This window comes from Leptinotarsa decemlineata, unplaced genomic scaffold (assembly GCF_025532065.1).
Source record: "Leptinotarsa decemlineata unplaced genomic scaffold, Ldec_3_MD MMD2_tig00001719_RagTag_RagTag, whole genome shotgun sequence".
Taxonomy (NCBI): Eukaryota; Metazoa; Arthropoda; class Insecta; order Coleoptera; family Chrysomelidae; genus Leptinotarsa; species Leptinotarsa decemlineata.
In genome coordinates this window covers 11,918,099-11,943,794 of record NW_027412569.1, presented here as the reverse complement: position 1 = coordinate 11,943,794, position 25,696 = coordinate 11,918,099, and the positions used below count along the sequence as shown (strand labels likewise).

Here is a 25,696-nt window from a genome sequence, read left to right as displayed (position 1 = left end):
TTCCAAATCACAAAGAAAACTAATACCCAATTACTTAGGAGACCACCTGATTTCTCCTGGATAGAAAACCTTCATTACAATATTCTGCTTTCACATTACAGAAAAATCGTCAACAAAAGAACAAAACATGCCGAGAATATCTTTCAGCGTACATATGGAGAGCAGGTATTGTATCAGAAACGTGAAAGAGATAAGAATTTGAATCAAGGGAAGGGAGAGAGAGTGTGTTTAACGAGATGAATCCGGCTCTTCCCACGGCAGAATCTTTGAAGGAATTCATTTGTATGACGTTAATTCCCGTTGCTTTATTTTCGATTTGTAGAAAAATATCTTTGGCGATATTGTTTATTTTTTTTCTTTTTTGGGAAAGAAAGTTTTTGGCTTTCTGCTACTCCATCTGATACAAAAAAAAGGGATGAGAGAATCTTCCAAAGAAAGGAAGGAAGTAATCAATTTGAAACTCTATACATGAATGTGTAGATCATGCAAAGAAGTAACTTTCAGACACAAACTGAAAGAAAGTCCTCCTGAAACAGCTACTTTCATATAAACATTGAATTACACGAAAGAAAATAATTCTTTCGAAACAAATACTTCTATATGAACACTGAATTGTACAGAAGATACTTTCCTCTACTCAGTTTGTATTTCAAACATTTGTTGTGGAATAAGAATCAGATATCATTCACATGAGTTCTACTTTGAATGAATGGTAATAAATTGTACTCACATAGAACACTGTCACCCTCACTGGTATACACCGATGTTTCGCCTTAAGACACTTGCCCTAAGGCTCTTCAGTACCAAATTGGATAACGTTATAGAAAATACACACACTTCATTCATGAATTACGATTTTGAATGTCACGGAATAAGCTTGATCTGCTTATGTCATCGATGTTCATTCTTGTTTTCAGTGCTGATTGATTGAATGGTAATTTTAATCTCGGTTCCATTTTTATTTCATGACCTAAGACCTACGAAGCGTCTATATACAAAATTTCAGCTTACTAGAACTCACCAGTATAGAGAAACGGAGATGATAATGTGTTATGTTAGTGACTTTCGCATTTATAACTGAAGATTCATAGAAAACACTTCAGTAGCTTAGACAAGCTGCATTGTGCTGTGAAAAAACAGTTTTTCATAGTGTGCCATGGTTCTGACGACTAAGCTATGGCTGTAACATTACTAATAATGTTTGGTAGTTAGAAGTATCCAGAGATATGTTCTATTATAATTAAATCATGTTGAAATCCTAATGTATTGCGTTTTAAGCATGATCGAAGACTTCATGATGAATTAGAAATCAATGCCTGATTTTATACATATTTTTTTGTCTTAAAATTACTCGTGTGATAATATTGATTATGTATGTAAAGCTTTGATTTGTTATTCAGTTGTTATTTATTACTGATATGTTCCACAGTCTCGGAGTTTATACAAGGTGTAACTAAATAAGTGTAAAACATTTAAAAAGGTGATTCTCATCGTGTCTTTTTGGTAGTACAAAACGTCAAGTTAATTTCAATATTGTAACTTTTTTAGTGCTTGTGAAAAAAACTGTTATACAAATTTTATGTACCCTCTTTAAGGGGCTGTATCTTAACAAGGGATGCTCCAATGAAATTTCTTTATATGAAAGATCCTATCTTTTTTTCGATGAGGAATCACCTCCATAAAATGTTTTACACTCATTCATTTACACCCTGTATATGTACATTATATGTAACCGGAGCAAATAAAGATCCATCTATCTCTCTATATATCTATCTATCACTCAAAATAATTGTTCAGTGTTCTTATAGAAGTTGTCCTCTGTTCCTCTTTCTCAAATCTGAAGAATGAATCACTTATATAGGAAGAACAAGAAAACCAATAGCCCCAGCACTGAATATTGCGCTGCTCCAACGTCAACTGTGGATTTACTCCTCCTCACTATCTATTCCTACAAAAAGTTGTCTAGTTGATAAAAATGAAATGATCCAGTCAAAAATGTTGCTTTTGATCACTATTCAACCAGCTACCCTCTTTTCGAAAGAGAACCCTCAAAAGTCCAAACTCGTGCAAGCTAGGGATTAACGAGATCTTGCCTTCCAACGTACGATTCCTAATACGTTGAAAAGTGATACCAATATGAAAGCCACACGAACTTTGTCAATACGATCAAAAGCATCAGAAAAATCAGAGAAGATTGAAATACTAAGCCATAATATTTATAGGATATGATTCGTTAAAATCATTTCATCTAAATTGTGTAGTTTATTTTGTTCATTGTGTCAATTCATCAAGGTAAATACATTTTGACAGATTGAAAAACCATTTTTCACAATCTATCCCTAGAAGAGGAAAACAACTTCTATACTTGTTTATCTTTCAGGTGGGATGAAACTCTACATTGAGACCGGTTTTGAACAAGAGAAATCGTGTTTTCGCTAGACAATAATATACGAGATATCTCCTCGAGTTTTCCATTCTATTTTCATCAAGCTGAGATTTGTCGGGGTTGAAATCCCAGAGATAATGCCAGAGACCAGACCGTATGTGCAGATTCCATTCCCAGGATCAAGATAAACCAGTTGAAAATGATATGCTCTTTTCAGTATTTCATTCTCGTGCTTGCAAAATCTCACATCATGCACCATTTTTATATTTTGCAAGTAGATGGCGCAGTATCTCTCATTGGCCAATGTAGTACTTCATTTTCATGTCACATTTTTGAATCGTGACTTATTTAAACAGATAAGTTTCTTCTCATTTCGGTTGGTCTTGTGTATATCATATGCTTTGAAAGTCGTATATTATATGTTATTATTTCTCCGTAGTCTTCGATTCGATATATCATTCCTGCAGAAGAAAGTATTGAGTAGTATGGCCAGTTCGAAGGTATATACAGGGTATGTTCAAAAATTTTCAGATTTCTCGGGTTTGTAAAGTCCAATCATCAATTTCTTTATGTTGATATACATACCCCTGAAATGTGACGAATCTTTAGCTGTATTCATTGTTTACTTTGTCTGGGGCAGACGCCAAATTTAGATATGTTCTGAGGAGTTCGGCGATTTTTGTTTGTCAAAACAAATGGATCAATGATTTTGTATCAAATCTTGTGTGAAAATTGAAATAAAGTGTAACAAAGTATGTGAAATGTTAAAGAAGGCATATGTTTAGTCTGTTGTCAGTAAAACAAGATTATAGTGGTAAAAGTTTTTTGAAGATGGTCGTGAATTGATGATGACGAACGTCCCTGGACGCCCCAACACGTGGAAAAAGTAAAAGAAATGGCTATGAACGATCGCCAAATCACGATCAGGAACGTCGCTCATATCATGAAATTTTTTGACATATCGTTGGCTCAATCCATGACATTGTTTCGAATGTTTTCGTTATGGAAAGCGTGACAGCAAAATATTGCTGAAATTGTTGAATTTTGAAGAAAAACAGCGAGGAATGAAAGTCGCTCGGGAGTTACCAAATGTCGAAACTGAGGTTCGATCAACGTAGTGGAGTATCTGTATCTGTAGAGTAGAGAAGGTGAGTGTAGATCCATAGCACTTAGACCACATGTGACCCATTGTACATCCTCCCGAAGAGTTGTCCTCCTAGGTCAGTTCATGTAGTAGTAGTAATATAGCTGCAAGAATTTTGGCTCATTCCTTATGGAATAACACGTGCAAATTTGAGCAGGTCCATTCTGGACCTTTTTGGACCTCCAACCGGAACCTTGTGGAACACCCAACTCAAGGTAAGTGTGTCCTAGTCGTCCTCACTCCTCCACTTTCCGTCATCACCCACTCGACCAATAAGAAGCTACCGCGCATACAGCGGGAAATTCAAACCAGTAGATGAACAACATCGATTCTGGCCCACTTCAAGGTCGTGTGTCGATTACGTCACACGTTTCTCTCTTCCACGTGTGTCGATTACGTCACACGTTTCTCTCTTCCACTCCCTAAAGTTTCTCTATGAAACACCAGCAAAGCACGACCTTGAAGTGGGCCAAAATTGGTGTTGTTCATCTACTGGTTTGAATTTCCCGCTGTATGCGCGGTAGCTTCTGATTGGTCGACTGAGTAATGATGGAAAGTGGAGGAGTGAGGACGACTACGTCACACCTACCTCGAGTTGGGTGTTCCACAAGGTTCCGATTGGAGATCTAAATAGGTCAAATTGTCATGTGTTTTTCCATAAGGAATGAGCCATCCTGCATAGAGGTGTGTCCACTAACCCCATGATATGGAGGTATTTCCTTAGTTGACAGCTACCAGTCACAAATCCTACTGTTGAGCGTAGGTTTTTCCTGGTCATCGCCAGATATTTCTTCAGCGCCAGCTTCCCAGGGTCGCCCAGGGTGATCATGGCAAGACTGCATCCGTTGATTCCATCCGATCTCTCTAGGGATTGAGCACAGGTGTGACGTTTAGCTAGTTCCACAATTATCGAAGTCATCAGGACGTAGGTGTCACTGGGTCCGTAGTGGAGTGGTTCGCCAAGACCAAAAAAAGCTTGCCCAGGACGGTTAAACGCAAACGTTTGGCACAGTGCATCATGAATTTTCGCTTAGAGATCAAACAGTCGATAAGAGTACTATCTACAAATTCCATGCCGTTTGCGTAGAGAGATCCAAAGAAACCGGCCAAATTCAAGAGGCTTTGGTACCAAAATGATGCACCTGTCGACACTTCATTGCTTGCTCCTGACTTTTTGGCCAACAACAATACTGTATCGAAGCTCCAGCCTCCATTTCCACCCGACACGGCTCCATGTGACTTTCTTACGTTTCACAAGCATAATTGACATCAAAAGAGTGTCTTTGAAAGAGCTGGAAGCTAGCCCGAAGATCGAGTTTGAGAAGTGATTCGAGGATTGGAAAAAGCGCTGGCACATCTACATACATTATTTATATGAAAATTCACTTGACTTAGAGTGTGAATTATTACCGAAATCTTGTCGTTAATGAGGCCATTGATAACACAGATGAATACAGTGTTTTTATCCATCTTCCTGCAAACCTAAATAAGCTACGGATGAAGAACTTCCCCAAATCAAAATTGGAAGTATATTTTGAACCGTTGTTTTGGTGTGTCGAGAATATTCACTCCCGTCATTATCTTCTTTTGGTAAAAACTATCGCAAATATATCTGAAAGTACTAGTATTTCAAATGATGCCATCCAAATTCATCCTAAATGCGTTTCTTCTTAACTTTATCAATGTAATTTTGTCACACCATCCATGATCTGAGAAAGAAAAGCATTCAGAAGCTGCTAAAATTCAACGAACAACAATCCAAATTCATGCTAAATGCGTTTCTTTTTAATTTCATCAATGTAATTTTGTCACATCATCCATGATCTGAAAAAGAAAAGCATTCAGAAGCTGCTAAAATTCAACGAACAACAATCCAAATTCATGCTAAATGCGTTTCTTTTTCATTTCATCAATGTAATTTTGTCACATCATTCATGATTTGAAAGAGAAAAGCATTCAAAAACTGCTAAAATTCAACGAACAACGATAAAGTACATGAAATTATTCCCTGCCGAATACTGATTTCAAGAAAATGTTCCATTATCATATTTCATAAACGTCAATATCAAAAACATCTTTTGTCATCGCAAAAATTTTCAATACTGACGTTAGTTATAAATTTAGAAAGGAATACTTCAGAATGAAAATATTTGGCCTTTTCATTTCGCGAATACTTTGTGGATGATAAAACGACGGATCCGGGAATTCAATATTGTAGCCAAGTGTCTCAGAATTGTTTTTACGAGATCTCATAGCTTCTTGAATATTATCAAGAATTTTAAAGTTCCGTAAAGTCTCGCGGGAAAATATTTTCTCTCCATAAATTCTTTTTATTAGTCTTTTCCACTGCGTTCATGAATAAAATACCCGTAAATTAAGGGTATATTGAGTTTATCAATTATTCTTCATTTTATCAGAAATAAACACTCGAAGTAAGGCGATATTCCAGAAATATTGAACTTTGATGTCATAAAAAATCTCGAAGGTGTAATTGGTACCTCTAGAGTGGAATCAATGTTGAAAAACAATTATCCCACACCAGAGCAACCAAGTTAGCACATTGAGTTTGGCCTTTTATATGCACCAGACATTTTTTGTGGAGAAGTCAATGTTTTTCACTCTTTTCATCAATGTTCCACCTTTCACAATCTGAAAAATGTTATCTAATAGCTATTAGGGTCTATAGAATCGAATAAAGGAAATATGTTCTCTGTAACGGGTTATTACAGTCCGCTCAGTTTGACCGACATACTTTATGTCGCAATCCTCACAGCTTAGTCAGTCTTCCGGTTTTCTCAGTTCTTGTGTTCCTACATATCCATTGGTGATTTTTTTTCTTTTGGAAGAACAATTTCCTTTGGGTTTTCGTCTTTCTGAAAAGATGAAACACTGTCAAAATTTTAGTTTCGCAATTAAGTCATCAACTTTCTTTGAAAAATATACGTTACTTGCAGCTCTTTGATAACTATTTCCTCGAGATCATATCTTCCTTTACTCAAAGGGGCCATGACCAGCCCATGGACAAGAAGATAAAGTATTGAACAACAGTGATATCTGAAAGTTCTGGTATTCATCTTACATACATCAAATTCTAAACCCCCACTGACATTTCTCATAACTAGAACATCGAGATCCGGGCTTCAACATCATGTGTGCACTTTATACTCAGAAAATGATGAATGGAACTAAGTAAGACGAATATCAACAAAGTACGTGAAAAGTAACCTAACTTTTCTCTCGCTTTCAAATCTGCCCATGAATAGATTCATCATGAACGGATACTGCAAGTTCCCTATTGCCGTACCACCTTGCTATTGGTAGAAGCACTTAGTGAACATTCTATTCCATGCAAATTTCAACTTCTCCACATAGCTCAATAATCCCTGCTTCATCGATCTCTGGCTCATTGATATCTAGCTCATTAATCCCTAGCTCATCGATCTCTACCTCATTGATTCATGGCTGATTAATATCTAGCTAACTGATCTTCAGCTCATAAGTCTCTCGCTCATTGATCTGTGGCTCATTGATCTCTAGCTTATTGATCTCCAGCTCAATAATCTCTACTCCATTGATCTCTGGTTCAATGATCTCTATCTCATTATTGTCCAATATCTAGCTCATTGATCTATAACTCATCGATTTCCAACTCATTCACCTACAGCTTAATAATCCCCAGTTCATTGATCCCTGGCTCATCAATCTCCAGCTCATCAGTCTCTAGATCATTGATCTATGACACATTGATCTTTGGCTCATTGATCTCTAGCTTATTAAGCAACAGCTCAACAGGCTTGTGTTCATTTCTCTATAGTTCATTGATCTTTAGCTCATTGATCTCCAGTTCAATAATCTACAGTTCATTGATCTCTGGCTCATTGATCTCTAGCTCAATGATCTCTAGCTTATCAGTCTCCACCTCATTGATCCCCAGCTCATTAATCTCCAGCTCATCAATATCTAGCGCATTAGTCTCTAGAAAATTCTTCATATATCTGTTGGCTTTTTTAATCTCTGAAAGTCCTTCATATATTTTAGTGTTTTTCTCATTGAAGTATCACTTGGAAATGATAAAGATAGGAGAGAAGATAGTAAAATCTCACCATCTCAAAACCTAACATCTTTGAATTCTTGATTCTCGTTGAAGATTGAATCTGTGGAAAAACGTTGTCATAAAGTTTATTCCACATAAACAAAGTTCTCCAAATGAAAGATTTCTTGAACAGTGAAACTCGAGGTATACTGAGTTGAACCTCAAAACGATGAGCAGACACAGCCCGTCGCGTAGTTCTGATATGTACCGCTCTTGGTGGAAACATACAGTCATCATGTTTTTTCAATTCATATAATCCATAGCATCGTTTTGACTCTCATTTTTTCAACAAAATATTATTTTCGCCTGAAATGAATCAACTTCACTCAGGATAATTTACGGTATAATCGAAAGATTTACATTACGCAAAGATAACAGCGGGAAACCTATGACTCTTGAAAGCATGGCAACAGAACCATCAATCTCAATGAGAAGGAAAGGAAGAGGAAAGTGATGAAAAATCGCCACATCACGAAATTTGGGCTATGTTCGTTCTAGAGAGTTCCACTCTCTCAGTAAGAGCGTCTCTACGACCAAATGTAGAGGAATTGCAACTGGAAAATTCACCTCAGTTTTGCCTCGATGACATTGAATTGAATGAAGAAAAATGATGAGAAAATGTATATTATTCTAAATTCAACCCACGATTGATGGGGTATATCCCATTTCATATCAGAATTGAATAACGAAATGTTGAATAATTCAAGTTAATATACCTTCCAAGACCCAGAATCCACTCATCCCAAAGATATTTTCTGACTTAATGAAATAATCCATCCTAAATATGTAAATTACGTCTCACGAATATATTCAGGTGCGAACGTGGAGTTCAGAAACGTGGATGATCCATTTTCAATGTTCTCTGAAGTCATCTTAGCTATGAATAGTAATTATGGATTTTCTCCAAGATCGATGAAGCCAGTTTTGGAGTAGATTATCATATTCCTGGTGTCATGAATAGATATACTACAAAACACCATTTTCAAATTCTGTGAATTTCAGTGAAAGGGATGACTTTTGACGTAGTGAAACTCCGACTTAGTAGTATTCCGACGTAGTAAAAATTCGACGTAGTGGAACGTTCCTATTTTATCATATTCCATAACCTCACAAATTCCGTCAGGCTTCTTTCATTGAAAAATATTATCTCAACCCACTTCCTTTCGCTCACATTCATTCCTCAACACAGTGCAGGAAACTAAATAGAGCGGAATTGGCTATAGATGTATTAATTGCTTGTCACATGGTGTATCGAACAACTTGTGGGACATGCAATGCACATGAGCAACTAATAACGATCTATATTTGCTATCATCACCGCCAGTGCAATTCCATTAAAGACGATATATACGGACCATGTAATTCAATTGATAGGAAACGATTGATCTATTAACGTTTATGAAGGTTACTCGTTTCAATGTTTTATTTTTTTAATTGAAAAACAGAGGGTGATGACAAGAACGGAATACCATGGAGTGAGTCGGGGTAAATGATATCAATGGAATAATCTCTTTTGGTGAAGAAAACTCTGGAAATTACTGGATATTTTTTTCATATTGAGTGTTAAAATTTTGGAATGAGTATTGAATGGTCTGTATCGACTCTCCTGTGATCAAATATTCCAAAGAAAACGTTGATTCGATTCAAGGAATTCTAAATTTGCACATCATTCTCAAATGATATTTGGGTATCTATAATAATGAATGCGAAAGTCTAGTTATCTCACTCATTCACCTCTGTTTTTCCATACTGGTGAGCCCTAGGAAGCTAAAATTTGGCATATAGGTGCAGCTTAGGTATGTTCCTCCAAACTGCTATAGACCAATCCAGCGACCTGTCAAAACGAATGCAATATGGCGGCGTAGGGCAAACATTGTACACAGTAAAAATTATTCATTTAAAAGAAGATCATAGGTTGCTTTGAACTATTTTGAATCAAGAAAATATAATATCATCTCAAAATCCACCACCTATTTGAAGGGAAAAATGAACTGTTTCAAATGGAGAGCAATATCAACTTGATCTGAACACATAGCGTTTGTTTGAATTCAATACTGTATTCCTTTCAAATAACTCAATTCGTTTATAACAAGAGTTTTGTGAATCTACATACAAAACTATATTATGATCGACTGAAAATAACAGGAATTTTGTATAGAATGAACAGGGTTTCTTTTAAAGAAGTATTTCAGTCATTTCAGTATGAAAAAACCTATGGTGCTCTGGTCTTTCTATGACCGTCTCAAGTGAGAGGGGAGCGGGGAATTCCGTTGTAAGCATCGCTTACGCGCCAGTATGTGTTGGAAAGTGATGTTGGTGTGTTGCGATTTTGAGGAGGAGGTGTTTTATGTGTCTGTGAGAGTGCAATTTTTTTCCAATTATTTTGTATCTACCATAATGGAACAGATTTTACAATACTGGGGTCTTGCACAGTTGAAAGATATTTTCATGGGTAAGTGTTATAATTGGATACAACTCCGCTATATCAGTTAGTACCGCGTTGTGTACGTAGTACCGAAGAGAAAGTGATAAACTTTCACGGCAACTCTTAATTTTGCCTTCATTTTGCGAAAATTATACAATGCTCCGTAATTTTTCACACATGCATTATTACATTTGCCAAGCTCTGCAATTGTATATTAATTTAAACTGAAAAATCCTCCACGTTGATTCAAATTTGCCAATCTCTTGTTTTGCACATACATTTTATCTTGTTTCAAATAAGAGCATTTTCTCTAAATAAAATTTGATTTTCTCTTAGACCGAATTCATTTTTCATTGAAAGATAGAGGTACTTATAGTTTCGACAATAAATTATAATACAAAAAATACCAAAATAGGCACCAGTTGGTATAAAAAGCTTCTATATGTGACAGCCACTTTCTGATTTCAACATGTAAATATTTGTTGAATTCCGAAACGTCTTTGCTTCATTTAATCACTTCAGAAATGTTCTTATGTTATTCATTGGGAACAAATTGAATATACCCTACTCGTCTGGAAATTATTTGATAGATTTCCTTTAGGAATGTAAGAAATAGGTAGAAATATTACCAAACTAACTAGAGATGAAATATGAATTTCCAAAAACGTGAATATAGGTTTGTTTTATATTGTAGATGTGCAATTAGAAAATATTTTCGAATATTACAGCTGAAACGCCTCCAGTGGGTGTGAAAAAGGTGCGTTCATATATGGAAATTACCTTTTCATCGCTGTTTCTACGTACCGCCATATTTTCGAAGGCTGAATTTTTGAAAGTATGTTTGTTTTATGTTGTAGATATGCAATAAGAAAAGATTTTCAAATATTCCAACCTGTGCTCTAGTCGTGGGTGAAAAAGGGGCGTCCATAAAACGAAATTATCTTTCCATCACTATTTCTCAATGCCCATTAATTACTGGTGGCTAAATTTATATTCAGTATAAGCATTGCACCCGTGTGGAGCCGGGGCAGGTAACTAGGACCGGTTACCACCCGGTATAATAGTTTTTGTGTTATGGACTTCATTCTCGACTTCCTCCTACTGATAAAAAAGTAATTTTCTTCACATTCCGTCCTAAATTGAGATATTCAAATCGCTGTATATCTTTGAACGACTTCTACTAATTGAATATTTCTCATTAATATGCAGATCACCCGAAATAAAAGAATTAAACTCTCCCCAGTATCATTGCTCTGCTCTACTTTCATTTAATTATTCCACAATGTCCATGCTATAAAGAAGTGAATCCATGCATGAAATCATTTATTTCAACTCCAGTTTTTCGCTGAAAAAAATTTGAATTCATGATTTATGTTAGCACATATTTCATTTCCGTTAAAGATAATGTGAATGAAATGTTTTTTCGCGTGAGTGATTTATGGAACGTCGAGATTTTTAATGTTACCTTCATAGTTTCCGAGTATAATAAAATTCAGATTTTCCAGCTTGCTGAATATATTTTCCATGCAGATTTCACATGTATTCATTAAGGCGCCTAAATAAACATCCTCGTAGAAAAATGTTCCACAGTCTTGACTATAAATAATGTTTATCCTTCTTCTATCTACTCCCTACCAGATCACAGACTCATGATATATTATTGCAGTAACTATAATTTACATTAGGCCCCAAGCAGTTGTTCGTCCGTTGAAGCCCTCCGTGTGGTGAAACAATATCCATTTCTATTTTGTAGTTGGTGGTGTAGTTTCCGTGGGAATTGAAACGTGGAAAAGCAGTGTTTACCTGGGAGTTTTCGATGGTGGAACTCCACAATCACAATCCTTGTGTAGAGATCCTACCGACTGTGCCAGTTTCGTTAGGCCGCAAATCTTTGTTGGTCTGTTGAAGCCCATCCGTGTGGTGGAAGAATATCGAGTCATATTCTGGTACACTGTGGTTGGTGGTGGACTTTCCATGGTAATAAAAACGTGAAAAAACAATGTTCAACTTGGATTCCTTGATGGTGGAACTTCGTGCGTTGCTCACAATGCTTCTTTTGTGATCGTTAGGCCCCAAGCAGTTGTTGGTCCGTTGGTGTGGTGAAAGAATATCCAGTCTTATTCTGGTACACTGTGGTAGGTGATGGATTTTCTATGGGAAGCAAACTGTGAAAAAGTAGTGTTCACCTTGGTGATGGAACTCCATGTGTGTTGCTGTAAATTCTTGTGTCGTGATCCTAACGACTCCACTAGTTTAGTTAGGCCTCAAATCGCTGTTGGTTCGTTGAAGACCCTCCGTGTGGTGAAACAATATCTGGTCCCATTCTGTGCTTGATGATAGAGTTTCCGTAGGAATCAGAATGTGATAGAGCAATATTCCCCTCACACTTCTTGATGATGGAACTTAATGTGTGTTGCTTACAATGCTTGTACTGTGATCCTACCGACTACGCAAGTTTCGTTAGGCTCCAAGCAGTTGTTGATCCGTTGCAGCCCCTCCGTGTGGTGGCAGAATATCCAGTCCTATTCTAGTACACTGTGGTTGGTGGTGTTTCCTTGCAAAATTTGCCAAAGCAGTGTTCACGTTGAATTCCTTAATGGTGGAACTTCGTGTGAGTTGCTCACAACGCTTCGGTTTAGATCCTACCCACTGCGCCAGTTTCGTAAGGCCTCAGTTCCAAATACTTGTAACTTTGCTATCGGGTGTCTATTAAATGGAACAACACATGGTGAGAATTGAATATTCCTCATTTGTGAGTATTATTGATGATACATGAACTGTTTAACCAGCTTTCACCACATGAACAGGCTCCAATGACCAACGTAACTAATAGCTGAGAATAATCAAATAATGCTTATTTTAACATCATTCAAAATACAATATATTTCTAACATTCATTATCGAATCTAAAGTCAATATAAAATGTAGTTACTCGATTTATTTTGAAATTTCTGTGACAAAATAAACTCCGGTTTTATCAAAGTTTACCGAATACTATAAGTTGGTTCACTCCAAGGAATTCGTTTGTCGGTACGGCTCAGGATTGCATTTTTTGCGATTTCCATAAATCATATCGCCGACAGACGATGTCTGGAAGCCGCCGGCCGCATGACAGTTATACGAGGGCAGTTCCTATTCGCGATATCTACAGGGGACGTTCCGAAGTTGAAACTTCGCTTGCTCGGTTGTATCAGACAGATAAACAAAGATACGAAAGTAGTTGTTTGTCGATCAACTTCTAGAAACATGATAGATAAACTCATGAATAAATGATCTAAGAAACAGATCAGAGTGATTTACTGATGAAATGATAAACATACATTCAGAAAAACATGTTTTATTAACAAAAATAATACAATTATATAATGTTATATGTTTATAAATGATTTAAAATATTCAATTTTACATTGCATGATTTATGTTTCCTAACAATCTTCATGTCCTGGTTCATGAATTTTAAAGTAAAGTATATCCGAACTCTTGTATATAAAGATATATAATAATCGAAGAGGAATTTTTGACATGGATGTGAGAAAAGAATTTTCGAATATTTTGTTTTCAAATACTGTCCAATTCCCTTCTCACTGCCGATTTTATCAAAATTTTCAATGAATATGTTTTCCATCTCTATTACATGGTCAACAATATCTCTTGATGGGAACTTGGGAAGCCAACGTGACTTTCATTTTTTGAAAATTATTTCGATAAATGTGGTCATTATTAAGTTTAAGAGCCAATTTATATTGTTTAGTTCTATCATAATTATACATTGTTTCTATGTAATGTTTTCTTGTTTCTCCACCCTGAAGTAAAAACTGATAGGAAAACAAATTGTTTCGTGTCGACTTCAGCAAGTGCGGGATATCAAACAAATATACAAGTTTATGATCGTCTATCAGAAATATGGGATTTTCGTCTGTAACATTCAAAGTTTTCACCAACTTCTGAAAATTTGAACCCTGATCGGAAACCACCCCATGACATTTAGGCCTATACTTTTGCATCTTCGTACCGTTTTGAACAAAATATCTTTCAAATCATCAGAAGTTGCTGATGTCTTATAGAAAAAGTATGCAAGTGGTATTTTCCAATTGCTTGCCAAACCTCTGAACATTACTGTTAGAGCACTACTTACTTTGTCAGTAGAGGTCCCATTCAAACTTGTTTGGAAACCTACTATTTTGTCTCTGGAAATATCATAATAAAGATGAGATTTCAAAGATATTTCGTCTAGGCATAAAATACAATATCTTTCATTCTCCTTCATGAGCCCAATCCTGAATTCAATAACACGAAAAATAAAATCGTTGAAGCCTGGTTCAACAATCCAATTTTTCGTGAAACGATGAAGTGTACTTTTTGACGGTAATCTACAAATTGTTGAAAATTTTTTGTATGCTTTCGGACCAAGAAAATAAAGAGTCAATGCAAACTGTTTGAATTCGTCACTATACCTGGACCCTTTTGGTGCTTTATTTATCAAAGAAAGCTGTGCTTTCAAGAGCTTACAATATTGCTCAGGATATTTTCGATCCAGAAACTTGAAAACATCATCCAGAGTAATTCCGGTTTCGTCCAGTGCTCTTTTTGATGTTGAAGCTACTGTTTTCTCTAGTGATACAATTTTTTTTCGTAATGCCACTTTTCTTGGAGTTCCCGAAGAGAGTTTAGCAGATGTTTGGCTGCATTCATCTAAAAGAAAGATGTACGTACTTTCAATAATTGTTTTCTTGTCATCGTTTTTTTTTTCCAAAGCATATAAAAATAGATCAGGTAAGTATATAATATAACGAAAAGATATTTCACCTCGTGATCCTAATTGATCCGTTTGAACCTGAGCATCAATGTAAATAAAATCCTTGCTAGTACCGGCAATGGCATCATCATCTGGAAGGTTTAAACAACAAAATTGATATTGTAAATTTCATATGTTAAAAAGTGGAATAAGATTTTTTCATCATTTGAATCTATAAACTTCACTGAACCAACCTTTCTGAGAACCATCTTGAGGCAGACGCAATGAAGGAACATCATAGCTATGAATACGAGAATTCACAATATCATCGGCTCTAAAATGTAAGCTGCAAATTTTAATTCTATTGTGACTCTGCTCTGGGGTAAGAGTAGCATATCTATGATTTCCAATGAAGCCTAATACATTTTTCCAACGTTGACACCTAAAAAAAAATTCAAGTATATCAATCGATAAACTGAACATTTTGAAAAAAGATTGAAATGAGTTTGGATTGGCAAATGCCGGCGGTATATTTCGTTATGAATAATTTTATACAACAAAACCATAAAAGGTATAGATAGCTAAAATAAAAATTAATGGTGAATATATTGAATGCATACCTTTCACTGTACTTTGGGCAGCGGAAAAAACGAAATACCTGGGCTTCCCACCTTACTCAGACAACCATCCACTGAGCAATACGTCGACATTTTCACAAAATAAATATTTCGAACTCCGAACGAACACAACACTATCACAATACCAAAGTTTACCGATTCTGTAGTCTTTGACAATACCAAACAATACGGACGAATCACGAATCAATCAAATATTATATTCTCACAATATCTGATAAAAATACAACCTGCAAAAAAAAGTTCCTATGAGCTGGAAGTAAAATTAGTAGTGTTTCTAACGTTATTTCTCAAAACTGGATTGGATCTTTACCTTTCTATGAGTTTCTGAATTATCAACAGTTCAATTCTTCTTCTGTTTCTTTCCGTTTATTTTTAATGAAGATTCTAACGGTAGTTTAATATTAATATTCAGAAATCGAAAGTTTCACTGGTTACTTTCATAGTCTGTTATTTACAGAACGAGAAAGCGTCGCTGTCTAAAGAAGCGTTCCAGCCAAGCAATCTAAGAAAACAACTCGCAATTACTGAGACAGGAAAGATAATTGAAAACAAACTCTCCCCTAAATAACTCAATTATTATAATCAAATCGAGTCTACTTGATGGAAGTGGATGTGACCTGATGGCTCCGAAAACATTTAACAGGAATATTTTTGTGAGGAATCTGGCTCTGGGAAACTTCCTGTTTGTGTGTAGTGGCTTGAGCAATATGGGAAGTTTACTATACTGTCAATAGGTCACTTGTGAGTTTGCCGGGGAAGAACGGAAACTGAACAATTCCAACTTTTATTGTCTTAGCCTTCTTTTCCTTGTATGAGTTAACGGAAAACAAATTTCTTGTTGACCGAGTATGAACTGAATACCAGATAAACGGGTTTGTGGACAAATAGATGCATTTGTTTCCTTTTTAAATAACAGATTTCCATCGATACAATTCATGTATGAGTTAGAAAATAAAGGAGAACTTCCATTTCTTGACGTTTTGGTAATGAGGAGCCAATATGGAGGGCTAGAATACGATGTATTTAGAAAAGAAACAAGCACGTACAGGTATATTCCTGACAGTTCACATCATTGTAGACAGCACAAACGTGCTGGACACTAACGGTTTCTCAGGGGGTATTGTAGATGTAATAATAAGTAAGAAAGAGTTAAGGTTAAGAATGAATGAAATTTCGACTTTTGAAAACGACAAAAACCAAGATAAATATATCTCGGTTCCATACCACCAATACACGAAGAACTTGGGCAAGATTTTCAAGAAACTAGGTGTGAAGGTGGTATTTTAAACGAGTCATACACTACAGAGACTTTTAGAAAATCCAAAAGACAAAATCGAGAATTCGGAAAAGTCTGGAATTAGATATGAGGAACACTTTAGCACATTTAAAATATGAAAGACCTAAAAAATCAGCAGTCGTCCATCATATTTTGCAACAAAATGGTTCTGTAGATTTCATAGATAAGCATCTAGATGCCTATGAGAGGGTAGAAATGAGTAAACATAATAATATTATGAATAACGATGGTGGGCCTAAACCCAATAGCTTGTTGAAATAATAATTTGATTCTTAGATTTACTTGTTACATAAGGACACTAGTAGGTAAGGCAATATTGTGAAATTAATTTAAGACAATTAAGACACAGGTACCTTCAAGAGGCATCTATGGTATAAATAAGGATAACTTTGTGAGTATGACTAGTTTGATCTTCCTCTTGAAGATGATCACTTGGTCATCGAAACACGTGTCAAGGTGTTGAAATAACGGTTTGGTGTTGGGAAAAAACTCCAGTGATATACATTTTTAAATACAAAGTGGTTTCAAAGTGTTCCGCTTTTCCTTCTTTTTGATTAGTTTTGGGTCTTGGCTGTCTTGATTCTATTTCCGAGGGTAACCACCTGGTGGTCATACTATTAACCAGAATCATTTCACACATGTCGGCAACAAAAAAGCTGTATGGATGTTTTCAACTGATTTATATGTATTTAGGGGTTCTGAAAACTGAAAAAAATATTCAAAAATTTCCAGAATGTCAGGTTATTTTGCGAAACGCAAAATTGTATAACAAAAAGGGGTTTTTGTGCTAACTTGAAGTCATAAATAAATAGCTACACTTCTATTTTTATTACTGTTCCTAAATAGATACAAGCCTTAACTATCTTTATCTTGGCATCAACACATAGATCTTTTCGCAAATAAACTATCTAGTGCAATATTTATCCTTCGTCAACTGCAAAACATCACAAGTGGTGAGATTCTAAAAATGACGTACTTTGCATTATTCTCTCCTCTCCTGGTTCGATGAGAATTTCCAAACTACAGAAAAAAACTGTGAGAATACTGGCAAGTGCAGGTTTCCGGGAGCACTGTAGACCATTTTTCAAAAAATTACGTATCATGACGTTGCCAACATTATTTATCTATTAGACGCTAATGGAAATCAGAAAAAATGCTCAGTATCACGAAATTCAAAAGAGCCATCAAGGAAATGCTACTCAACCAATGTTTTTACTCAGTCTCGGAATACTACAATCATTTTAGGACAGTTCACGTCAGCCATGTCTACTCGAGATGAAACATACTCACCGGTATCGATTATACTGTGGTAGTTTGTAAATACCCCTATTATCATTGGTGAATTTTTATTTGTTTATATATGTACGTAGGCAACCCCAGCGTTGCTGTATATTTTTGCATTTTTACAATTTACTTCTTTGTTTTATATGTTTATTTGAGAAAACCTATACACTTGACTTGCTACAAACATGAAAATGTAACGTAGTCAATACACTATACTATTCTATTCTATTCTATTCTATTCTATTCTATTCTATTCTATTCTATTCTATTCCATTCCATTCCATTCCATTCCATTCCATTCCATTCCATTCCAATCCATTCCATTCCATTCCATTCCATTCCATTCCATTCTACTCTACTCTACTCTACTCTACTCTACTCCGCTCCGCTCCACTCCACTCCAATCCACTCCACTACACTACACTCCACTCCACTCCACTACACTCCACTCCACTCCACTCTACTCTATTCTATTCTATTCTATTCTATTCCACTCTACTCTACTCTACTCTACTCTACTCTACTCTACTCTACTCTACTCTTCTCCACTCTACTCTACTCTACTCTACTCTACTCTACTCTACTCTACTCTACTCTACTCTATTCTATTCTATTCTATTCTATTACATTCCTTTCCTTTCCTTTCCTTTCCTTTCCTTTCCTTTCCTTTCCTTTCCTTTCCTTTCCTTTCCTTTCCTTTCCTTTCCTTTCCTTTCCATTCCATTCCATTCCAATCCATTCCATTCTATTCTATTCTATTCTATTATTACTTTCTAAAAATACAAAACGCCCTGTGCCCTAAAGGACACCCGAAAGAACGAGTTTGTTTATTGTACCAATATTGAAGGTTTGATGAGTTATATTCCATATAACTCAACACAGTGGTGTATTTTCATAAAAGCAAAAAGGCCTTAAGTCAATGGCGGTTTCTATGCCTCTATTATTGTCGCCGTACACCTCAACGAAACCTACCAAAACCTGGAATTGATTCTTTGATACACACATCGGAAAAGTCTAGGGATATTTTTAAAAATGGCAATAATTTTTTTTTAGATCGCTTCAGGGAAAAAAGTTGACGGGTGATTATTAAACGAATGTAACTTACAACAAAATTATTAAATGGTCAAAAATACTGAGTGCGCATATAAGCAAAACTAAAAAATATATGGCTCTTCTTTGGCACCCTGAAAAAAAATCATAATACAAAAAAAATTGGAATCATTCAAAGTATGGGCTCCACGCTGGTTTATTACGGCCCTACATCTATCGTGCATCGACAAAATGATATTGTCAATGTCTTGTTGAGGTACATTTGCCCATTCAGCGATTAAAAGCTCTCTCAATTGAAACGTTGTGTGAATGTTCCCCATATGTGGAGTAATTCTTCGTTGAAGCATGTCCCACATATGCTTGATGGGATTCAGGTCCGGTGATCGTGCTGGCCATGGCAATACATCAACTCCTTCGTTGGTGAGCCAGTCAGTCACTAGACGCGCGACATGTGGACGAGCATTATCGTGCATTAGGTGGAAGTTTTCACCAACAGCACCAGCAAACGGACGGACGATAGGTAGAAGAATGGTGTCGAGGTACTGTCGAGCTGTGAGGGAGCGATTTGGAAAAACGAGATCGGTTCTGCCGCTGATCATGATTCCGCCCCATAGCATTACTGTACCACCCCTGTATGTGTGGACTTCCTGGACGTGTCTCAAACGTTCATTATTTCCAGGTCGTCTCCACAGTCTTACTCGACGAGAATCTGGATGAAATCCAAATCTGGATTCGTCTGTACACAAAACTGTGGCTCAATCATTTGCATCCCAGTTTTGATGTTCTTGACACCACTCTAATCTTCTACCGCGATTGCCTCTCGACAAAGGTGGACATCTAAGTGGCCTTCTGTTGTGGAGATCTGCTTCATGCAGTCGATTTCTGACAGTATTACGACCAATAGTTACCTGGTGCGTCTGCTGCAACACGTTAACCAACTCAGGTGCTGTGATTGTCGGTTGTCTTCTTGCGGTTAAGACCAAAAATCGGTCGTGAACTGCAGTTGTAGCGCGTCCTCGCCCTGGATGTTGTTCGGCTGGACTGCCAGTTTCACGGAGGCTCCGCCACAATCGACTGACAACACTTTGGGAGACCCCCAAACGAAGAGCTACATCATTTTGTCGCATGCCACCTTGAAGAAGCCCTACAGCTCTATTCATCTCGGCCAATGGTAAGTGATGGCGTTCCATGTTAAAGCACAATATTTCCAGTTTAATTGCTGAGCAAGAACTGCATAGAATGTACAAACTCGACACTTTCAGATTATTCATTTTAGCCGAAAACTTGATAAAAGATTAGTTACCGTTCAACCCATAGAAATCTACAGAGTGGTCGAGTGTACCAATTTAATCGAAATTAAACGACCTCATGCATTCATTTTTATGATATTTAGTATGTTATAAAAATATCCCTAGACTTTTCCGATGTGTGTATATTATAAGGACCATGGTTGCTTGGACAACAATCTGGGTTCACCAGATTTCCTTGTTCTTTGGGTCTGTGGGATAATAAGGATCGAGCAAATCACGAGACCAAAAAGATTTGGTCTCCAAAGTAGCTTAACTTTGGCTTAATGAACGTCCTGCATAAAACTTCGGAGCCTCCTCATAAAGTTTTTCTACCTCCACTTCACATAAAGCTGAGATGGATGAAGCAATATTTGTAGAGTCACTTCTGGAATATGAAAATTGCTTCAAATACTCAATATCAAAGTTTTCATGCCTCTCAGAGGCAAAGTTGAAAGGAAGTATTTTCGTTGGACCAGATATTAGTCGGCCCATGGATGACCCACAATGCATCACAATCATGACAAATCCTCAAAAAGAAGGGTGGATTTTCTTTGAAGAGCTCATAGACAAATTTTTAGGCTATACAAAAGACCCTAACTACGAACAAATCGTCGAAAAAATGTCAAGATTTAGGTTATCTGATGAGTTTGAAAGTACATCTTCTTCATCCCTTTGTCGACTACTTTCCACAAAATTCAGTGGAGTGAGTGAAGAGCAAGGTGAACGATTCCAGTGAAATATTAAGGAGATGGAAAAGAGATACCAGGGAAGACAGAGCGTCTCAATGACGGTAGACTACTGTTGGACGCTTTAGAGATACTGCTGGTTCTTAGTCAGCATCATCATTCACCAAAAGTCTGTATCTAGGATGATCATTATCAACAAGAGGTTTCACTGAATCATCTTCCAAATCTGCAGGCTCGCAATTCATTGATTTACATTCCAATTCAGTTATGAATATGTCGAAGGGACCTCCCAACTCAAAGTTGTAAATAATTCCAATGAGAATTTGCTCTAGTTGTATAGTTGTTTTTCCCCTGATCAATTCAGTCTATGAGTTTCGATCCGGTCTTTCCAGATTGAAGAGTTGAATCCTCAGACGTATTTTGTCCTCTTTGGATTGATCCAGTTGAAATCTGCTTGCCTATACAGCCTACTAATTGAATCACCAGAACTCAACCTCCAACTACAAGTCAATACTTTTCCATCCCCAATGGAGTAACATCATATTAATTAGGTGTAAACTGCGAACTACACTTCCTCACAGTTAATCAAGTTACAATTCACAGACTGATTGTAGTAGAAGTTCTCAAGTTTTCCATCTTTGTTGGTGATAATTAATTTAGTAGAAGGGAGCCGAACGCTGGTAATTATGACCTTTCATGTCCTGGGTTGGCACACGGGGTATACGCCCAAGCTGATCCTCCACAATTTGAAATGAAATTGAGATGAGAAGTGACGTTTTGAAAGCGTGGGTGTTTGTCACAGCTGTTGGCAAAGTCATAACATTTATTAATAGCTATAGTTACTCTCATATTCAGAATGAGGGATGATATATTTTTGCTCGAGACCAGAAAAAGTAAATTTTTCTCATAATATATCCAGTATTTTCATATAGTTACTCAACATGTAAAAAACAATGAATTGAAGTACTAATTGTCTCAAGAGTCTGATTCAATTTGAAGTGCCTTCTGTTGAGTTTTATTGAATCCTTATTTTATTCCTTGTTCATTTCTTGAGTTGTCTTTGAGAACCGTTGTGGTTTCTGCATATTCCCTTACACCTGCGACTTGACAAAATCTCACAAGAAAAAGTCTTAGTTAGTTTTGTCTCAAGTTATTTGGCACGTTGTATAAAACCTGTAATGCAATTAACTTTTTGGCAATGATTTTCTGTAGACAATGTTGTGATTACAATTGTATTGCATAAGCTCTCTCAAAAAACCTATAGCAGACAGATTTTCCAGACAACTGCAAAATTTTTCCGCATTGCACAATTGCACGGGATGTTATATAACCAAATATTTCGTTGTTTCTTTTTTGAAGGCACTTGATTTTTCAAACAAATTCAAAATCATAGCTAATTCACCTTGTTCTGAAACCTTATTCTACAGGGAAATCTTTTTGGGAGGGAATATCTCCTCTTATTCGAATTTTTTACAAAATTAGGAAATGTATCCCTTTGAAATTTTCAAAAAATATATATTTCAGTCCTATTTATTCACGTTTGCACTATCTTATTTCTGTTTGGGGAACAGCTAGTAAATGCATAATCAAACCTCTGAAAACCCTACAAAACAAAATAATAAGAAGCATTGATAAATTAGCATATCCGGAACCAACATTGAACTTATATAAACCAAACTTTTTATTGGTCTTGAATTCACTCTATAAACTTAAAATTAGCTGCTTCATTCATTCTTTTGAGAATAAAACAGAAACTTAAATTTCATTCCAAATGGACATATTCACAATCATGCCACAAGACAAATAAATTACTTGTGATGAACTGTTTTGACCCTTTGGTGTAGAATAGAGTTCATTCACAAACCGTTATTTCAACACCTCGACACGTGTTTCGATCACCAAGTGATCTTCTTCAAGAGGAAAATCAAACTGTTCGATCGTTCTCGATATATCTCGAAAAGGTCTTTGCTTATACACCTTTTGTTTTAAGTAACCCCACAAGAAGAAATCTAGTGGGGTTATATCAGGAGATCTAGGCGGCCAGAAGTGTCCCATATTGCGACTGTTTACTTTGCCCCTAAATATTTCCAAAAGACGCTCTTTACCCACCCTTGTAGTATGAATAGGTGCACCATCACACTGATACCACACAACATTTCTCACTTGAAGGGGCATATTATCCAAAACTTCAGATAGTTCGGTATTCACAAAGTGTAGGTAGTCCGCAGAATTTAAATTATGTCTAAAAAAGTATGGTCCTATAATTTGATCGTTTAATATGCCACACCATACATTCGTCTTAAACGAATATTGATCTCGATATTCGATTACGAAATGTGGGTTTTCTTTTGCCCACCACCTGCAGTTTTGCGAGCTCACAACGCCATTTGAAGAGAAGTTGGCTTCCTCTGTCCATAAAATTTGATAAGGAAAATGATAATTCTCTTCTTTTTTCCCTTGAAACCAAAAAGAAAAATACAAGTGCATATCGAAGTCCCTTTCTTTAAATGTATTGATAAATTTCGGTTTATAAGGCGTACATTTATTTTTGTCGTAATACGTCGTACACTCTCTCGGTTAACATCTGTTCTATCTGCAATATCTTGAATACTTGTTTTTTTATGTTCTACGACATCCAAACATATTTCAAATTCCACTTCTTCAGTATGTCTAGAAGGCTGATGTGCTTTTCTAAAATTACTCTCAACCGAGCCAGTAGATTTAAACTTAGCTATTATCCTACTAACTGTTGACTGATGAATATTTCTTGCAGGATGCCTGGCATTGAAAATATCAGCTACTTGTCGGTGACCGGTATTCTCGCCGCATATTAAAACAATTTCAATTTACTCTTGAAGATTCAGCATTTTTAACAACACACTAGACAACGAATAAACTATTTTAAATCTAAAACTGATAAACACTATTTTGAGTTATTCAATAAATGTCATATGACAATAAAATATTTTGCTTATTCAGTTCAGTTCAATTGTTTCCACAGTACCCTTAGTTTAATTTCGTTGTAATTTTTCGTAATTAGTAAATCAAAGTTTAACTGTTTGAAAAGTGCAGTAAAGAATAATTTATTGACTTTTCATTGATATTGTTTTTTAATTATGCTTATGTATCAAGCTATTTCGCAAAAAGTAGAAATAAAGTGAAATATTTATCTGTTTTTAAAAACTGTATCAACTTTGCATCATTTTTGGCATAATTTTTTCTGGTGTTTTAAATTTTTGCGAAATAAGTTGTATTTAGAATTGCAATTGGTAATAAAAATGCGTTGGAAAGATAAGTTAGGCATGAAGCACTAACTTTGTTGAGGTTTGGCTAAATTTGAGAAATCGGCAAATGTCAAATTTTCGAAAAACTGTAAAAAAACCAAATTTATACTAGAGAGCTGAAAATTGGTATATGGGTAAAAAATGAAAAATCAATCATCTTTTCTCCTTACCGATTTTCGAAATTTAGCTTTTCTGAACATTTTTTGGAAAAAATATCAAATTGGACAGGGAAGGAAAATCACTTGATCGGTCATATGCATGTCATTTGGCATCATTTTTAAAGCACAACCTAATGGAGATATCAAAAGTTGCTTGGAGAGATGAACAAAAAAAAATCCCATTTGATGTGTGACACTGTATATAATTCAATTCCAGAAAATATCAAGAAGTATTATTCCATTACCAAATTTGAGTATCAATTGATAAAAATCTAATCAAAGGAATTTCATAGTTTGCATTCCATTTCTATTACAGTTGAATACGTTTTCAACATATACTTTCTATAACTAGTTTCATTATTTGACTACATTTCATTGTTTTTCTTTTCAGATATAATACGTGTTCATTGTTAATTATAATATTTCTGTTATTTTATTTATACTTTGTAGTTAGTTAGAGTCCCTAATTATACGCAATCATTGTTTCTTGGGACAATAAACTGAATTGAATTATATGCCTTTGCCTCATTCCTCATTTGCAATCATTACTTGAAACATATTAGTTATCGGATACACCTAACCATTCAGTGTTGGGGATTTTGGCGATCTATTTTTTCAAGTAATCATTTGTAGTATAATTGTAACTTCTCAAGGTCTAATTTTCACGTCAACTTCGATGATAATTTGTACAATGTACTATTTTTTTTTTCAGTTCTACTACACAATGAATGCAGCCCATTCTTCTTTTCTACTCCATGAAGAACTGACCTTCTTTCGAAACAGCAGTGAGGCAGAAGATTCTCTCATTGACCATGACACAACCTCGGAAAGTGAGTATTTCAACAGTCCCTTCAAGCTAAAAAAAACCTAGAATCTCACCCACCAAATAGCCGTGATAATGTGTTAAACACTAAACCTATTGAAGTGCTTGACAAATAAACAGTGGGGCGCAGATGGTAGGACATTATTGACTCTGTATAGAACTTCAATAAGGTCAAAATTAGACTACTGCTGCATATGCTACTGGCCTGCTTCCGCGAGCACCCGCAAAGCTCTGGATACAATACATAACAACGCACTCAGAATCATCTCTGGAGCATTTATTACAAGCTCGGTTGACAGCCTACTCTGTGAACTTGGAGAGTTACCTTTAAAGCTTAGAAGACATGAACTGACACTAGACCATCATACTCGACAACCCTTCATCGTCCCAGTCACTCCCACTGC

General features: G+C 36.0%; 1 protein-coding gene and 1 long non-coding RNA gene across 2 annotated transcripts in view; one reads left to right on the top strand and one right to left on the bottom strand.

Moving 5' to 3' along the window:
- The window catches only part of LOC111515154 (uncharacterized), a 134,850-nt gene that overhangs the window by 93,646 nt on the left and 15,508 nt on the right, over positions 1 to 25,696 (top strand). Inside the window, exon 4 of the mRNA XM_074176525.1 lies at positions 25,182 to 25,299. Within this exon, the coding sequence (XP_074032626.1) occupies positions 25,182 to 25,299 (118 nt within the window). The remainder of the gene's footprint in view (positions 1 to 25,181; positions 25,300 to 25,696) is intronic.
- Positions 14,192 to 15,369, bottom strand: LOC141482736 (uncharacterized). Its single transcript, XR_012465693.1, has 3 exons — positions 15,038 to 15,369; positions 14,855 to 14,935; positions 14,192 to 14,740 (listed from the first exon to the last, which is right to left on the bottom strand). It is a non-coding gene; the product is annotated as an uncharacterized lncRNA (long non-coding RNA).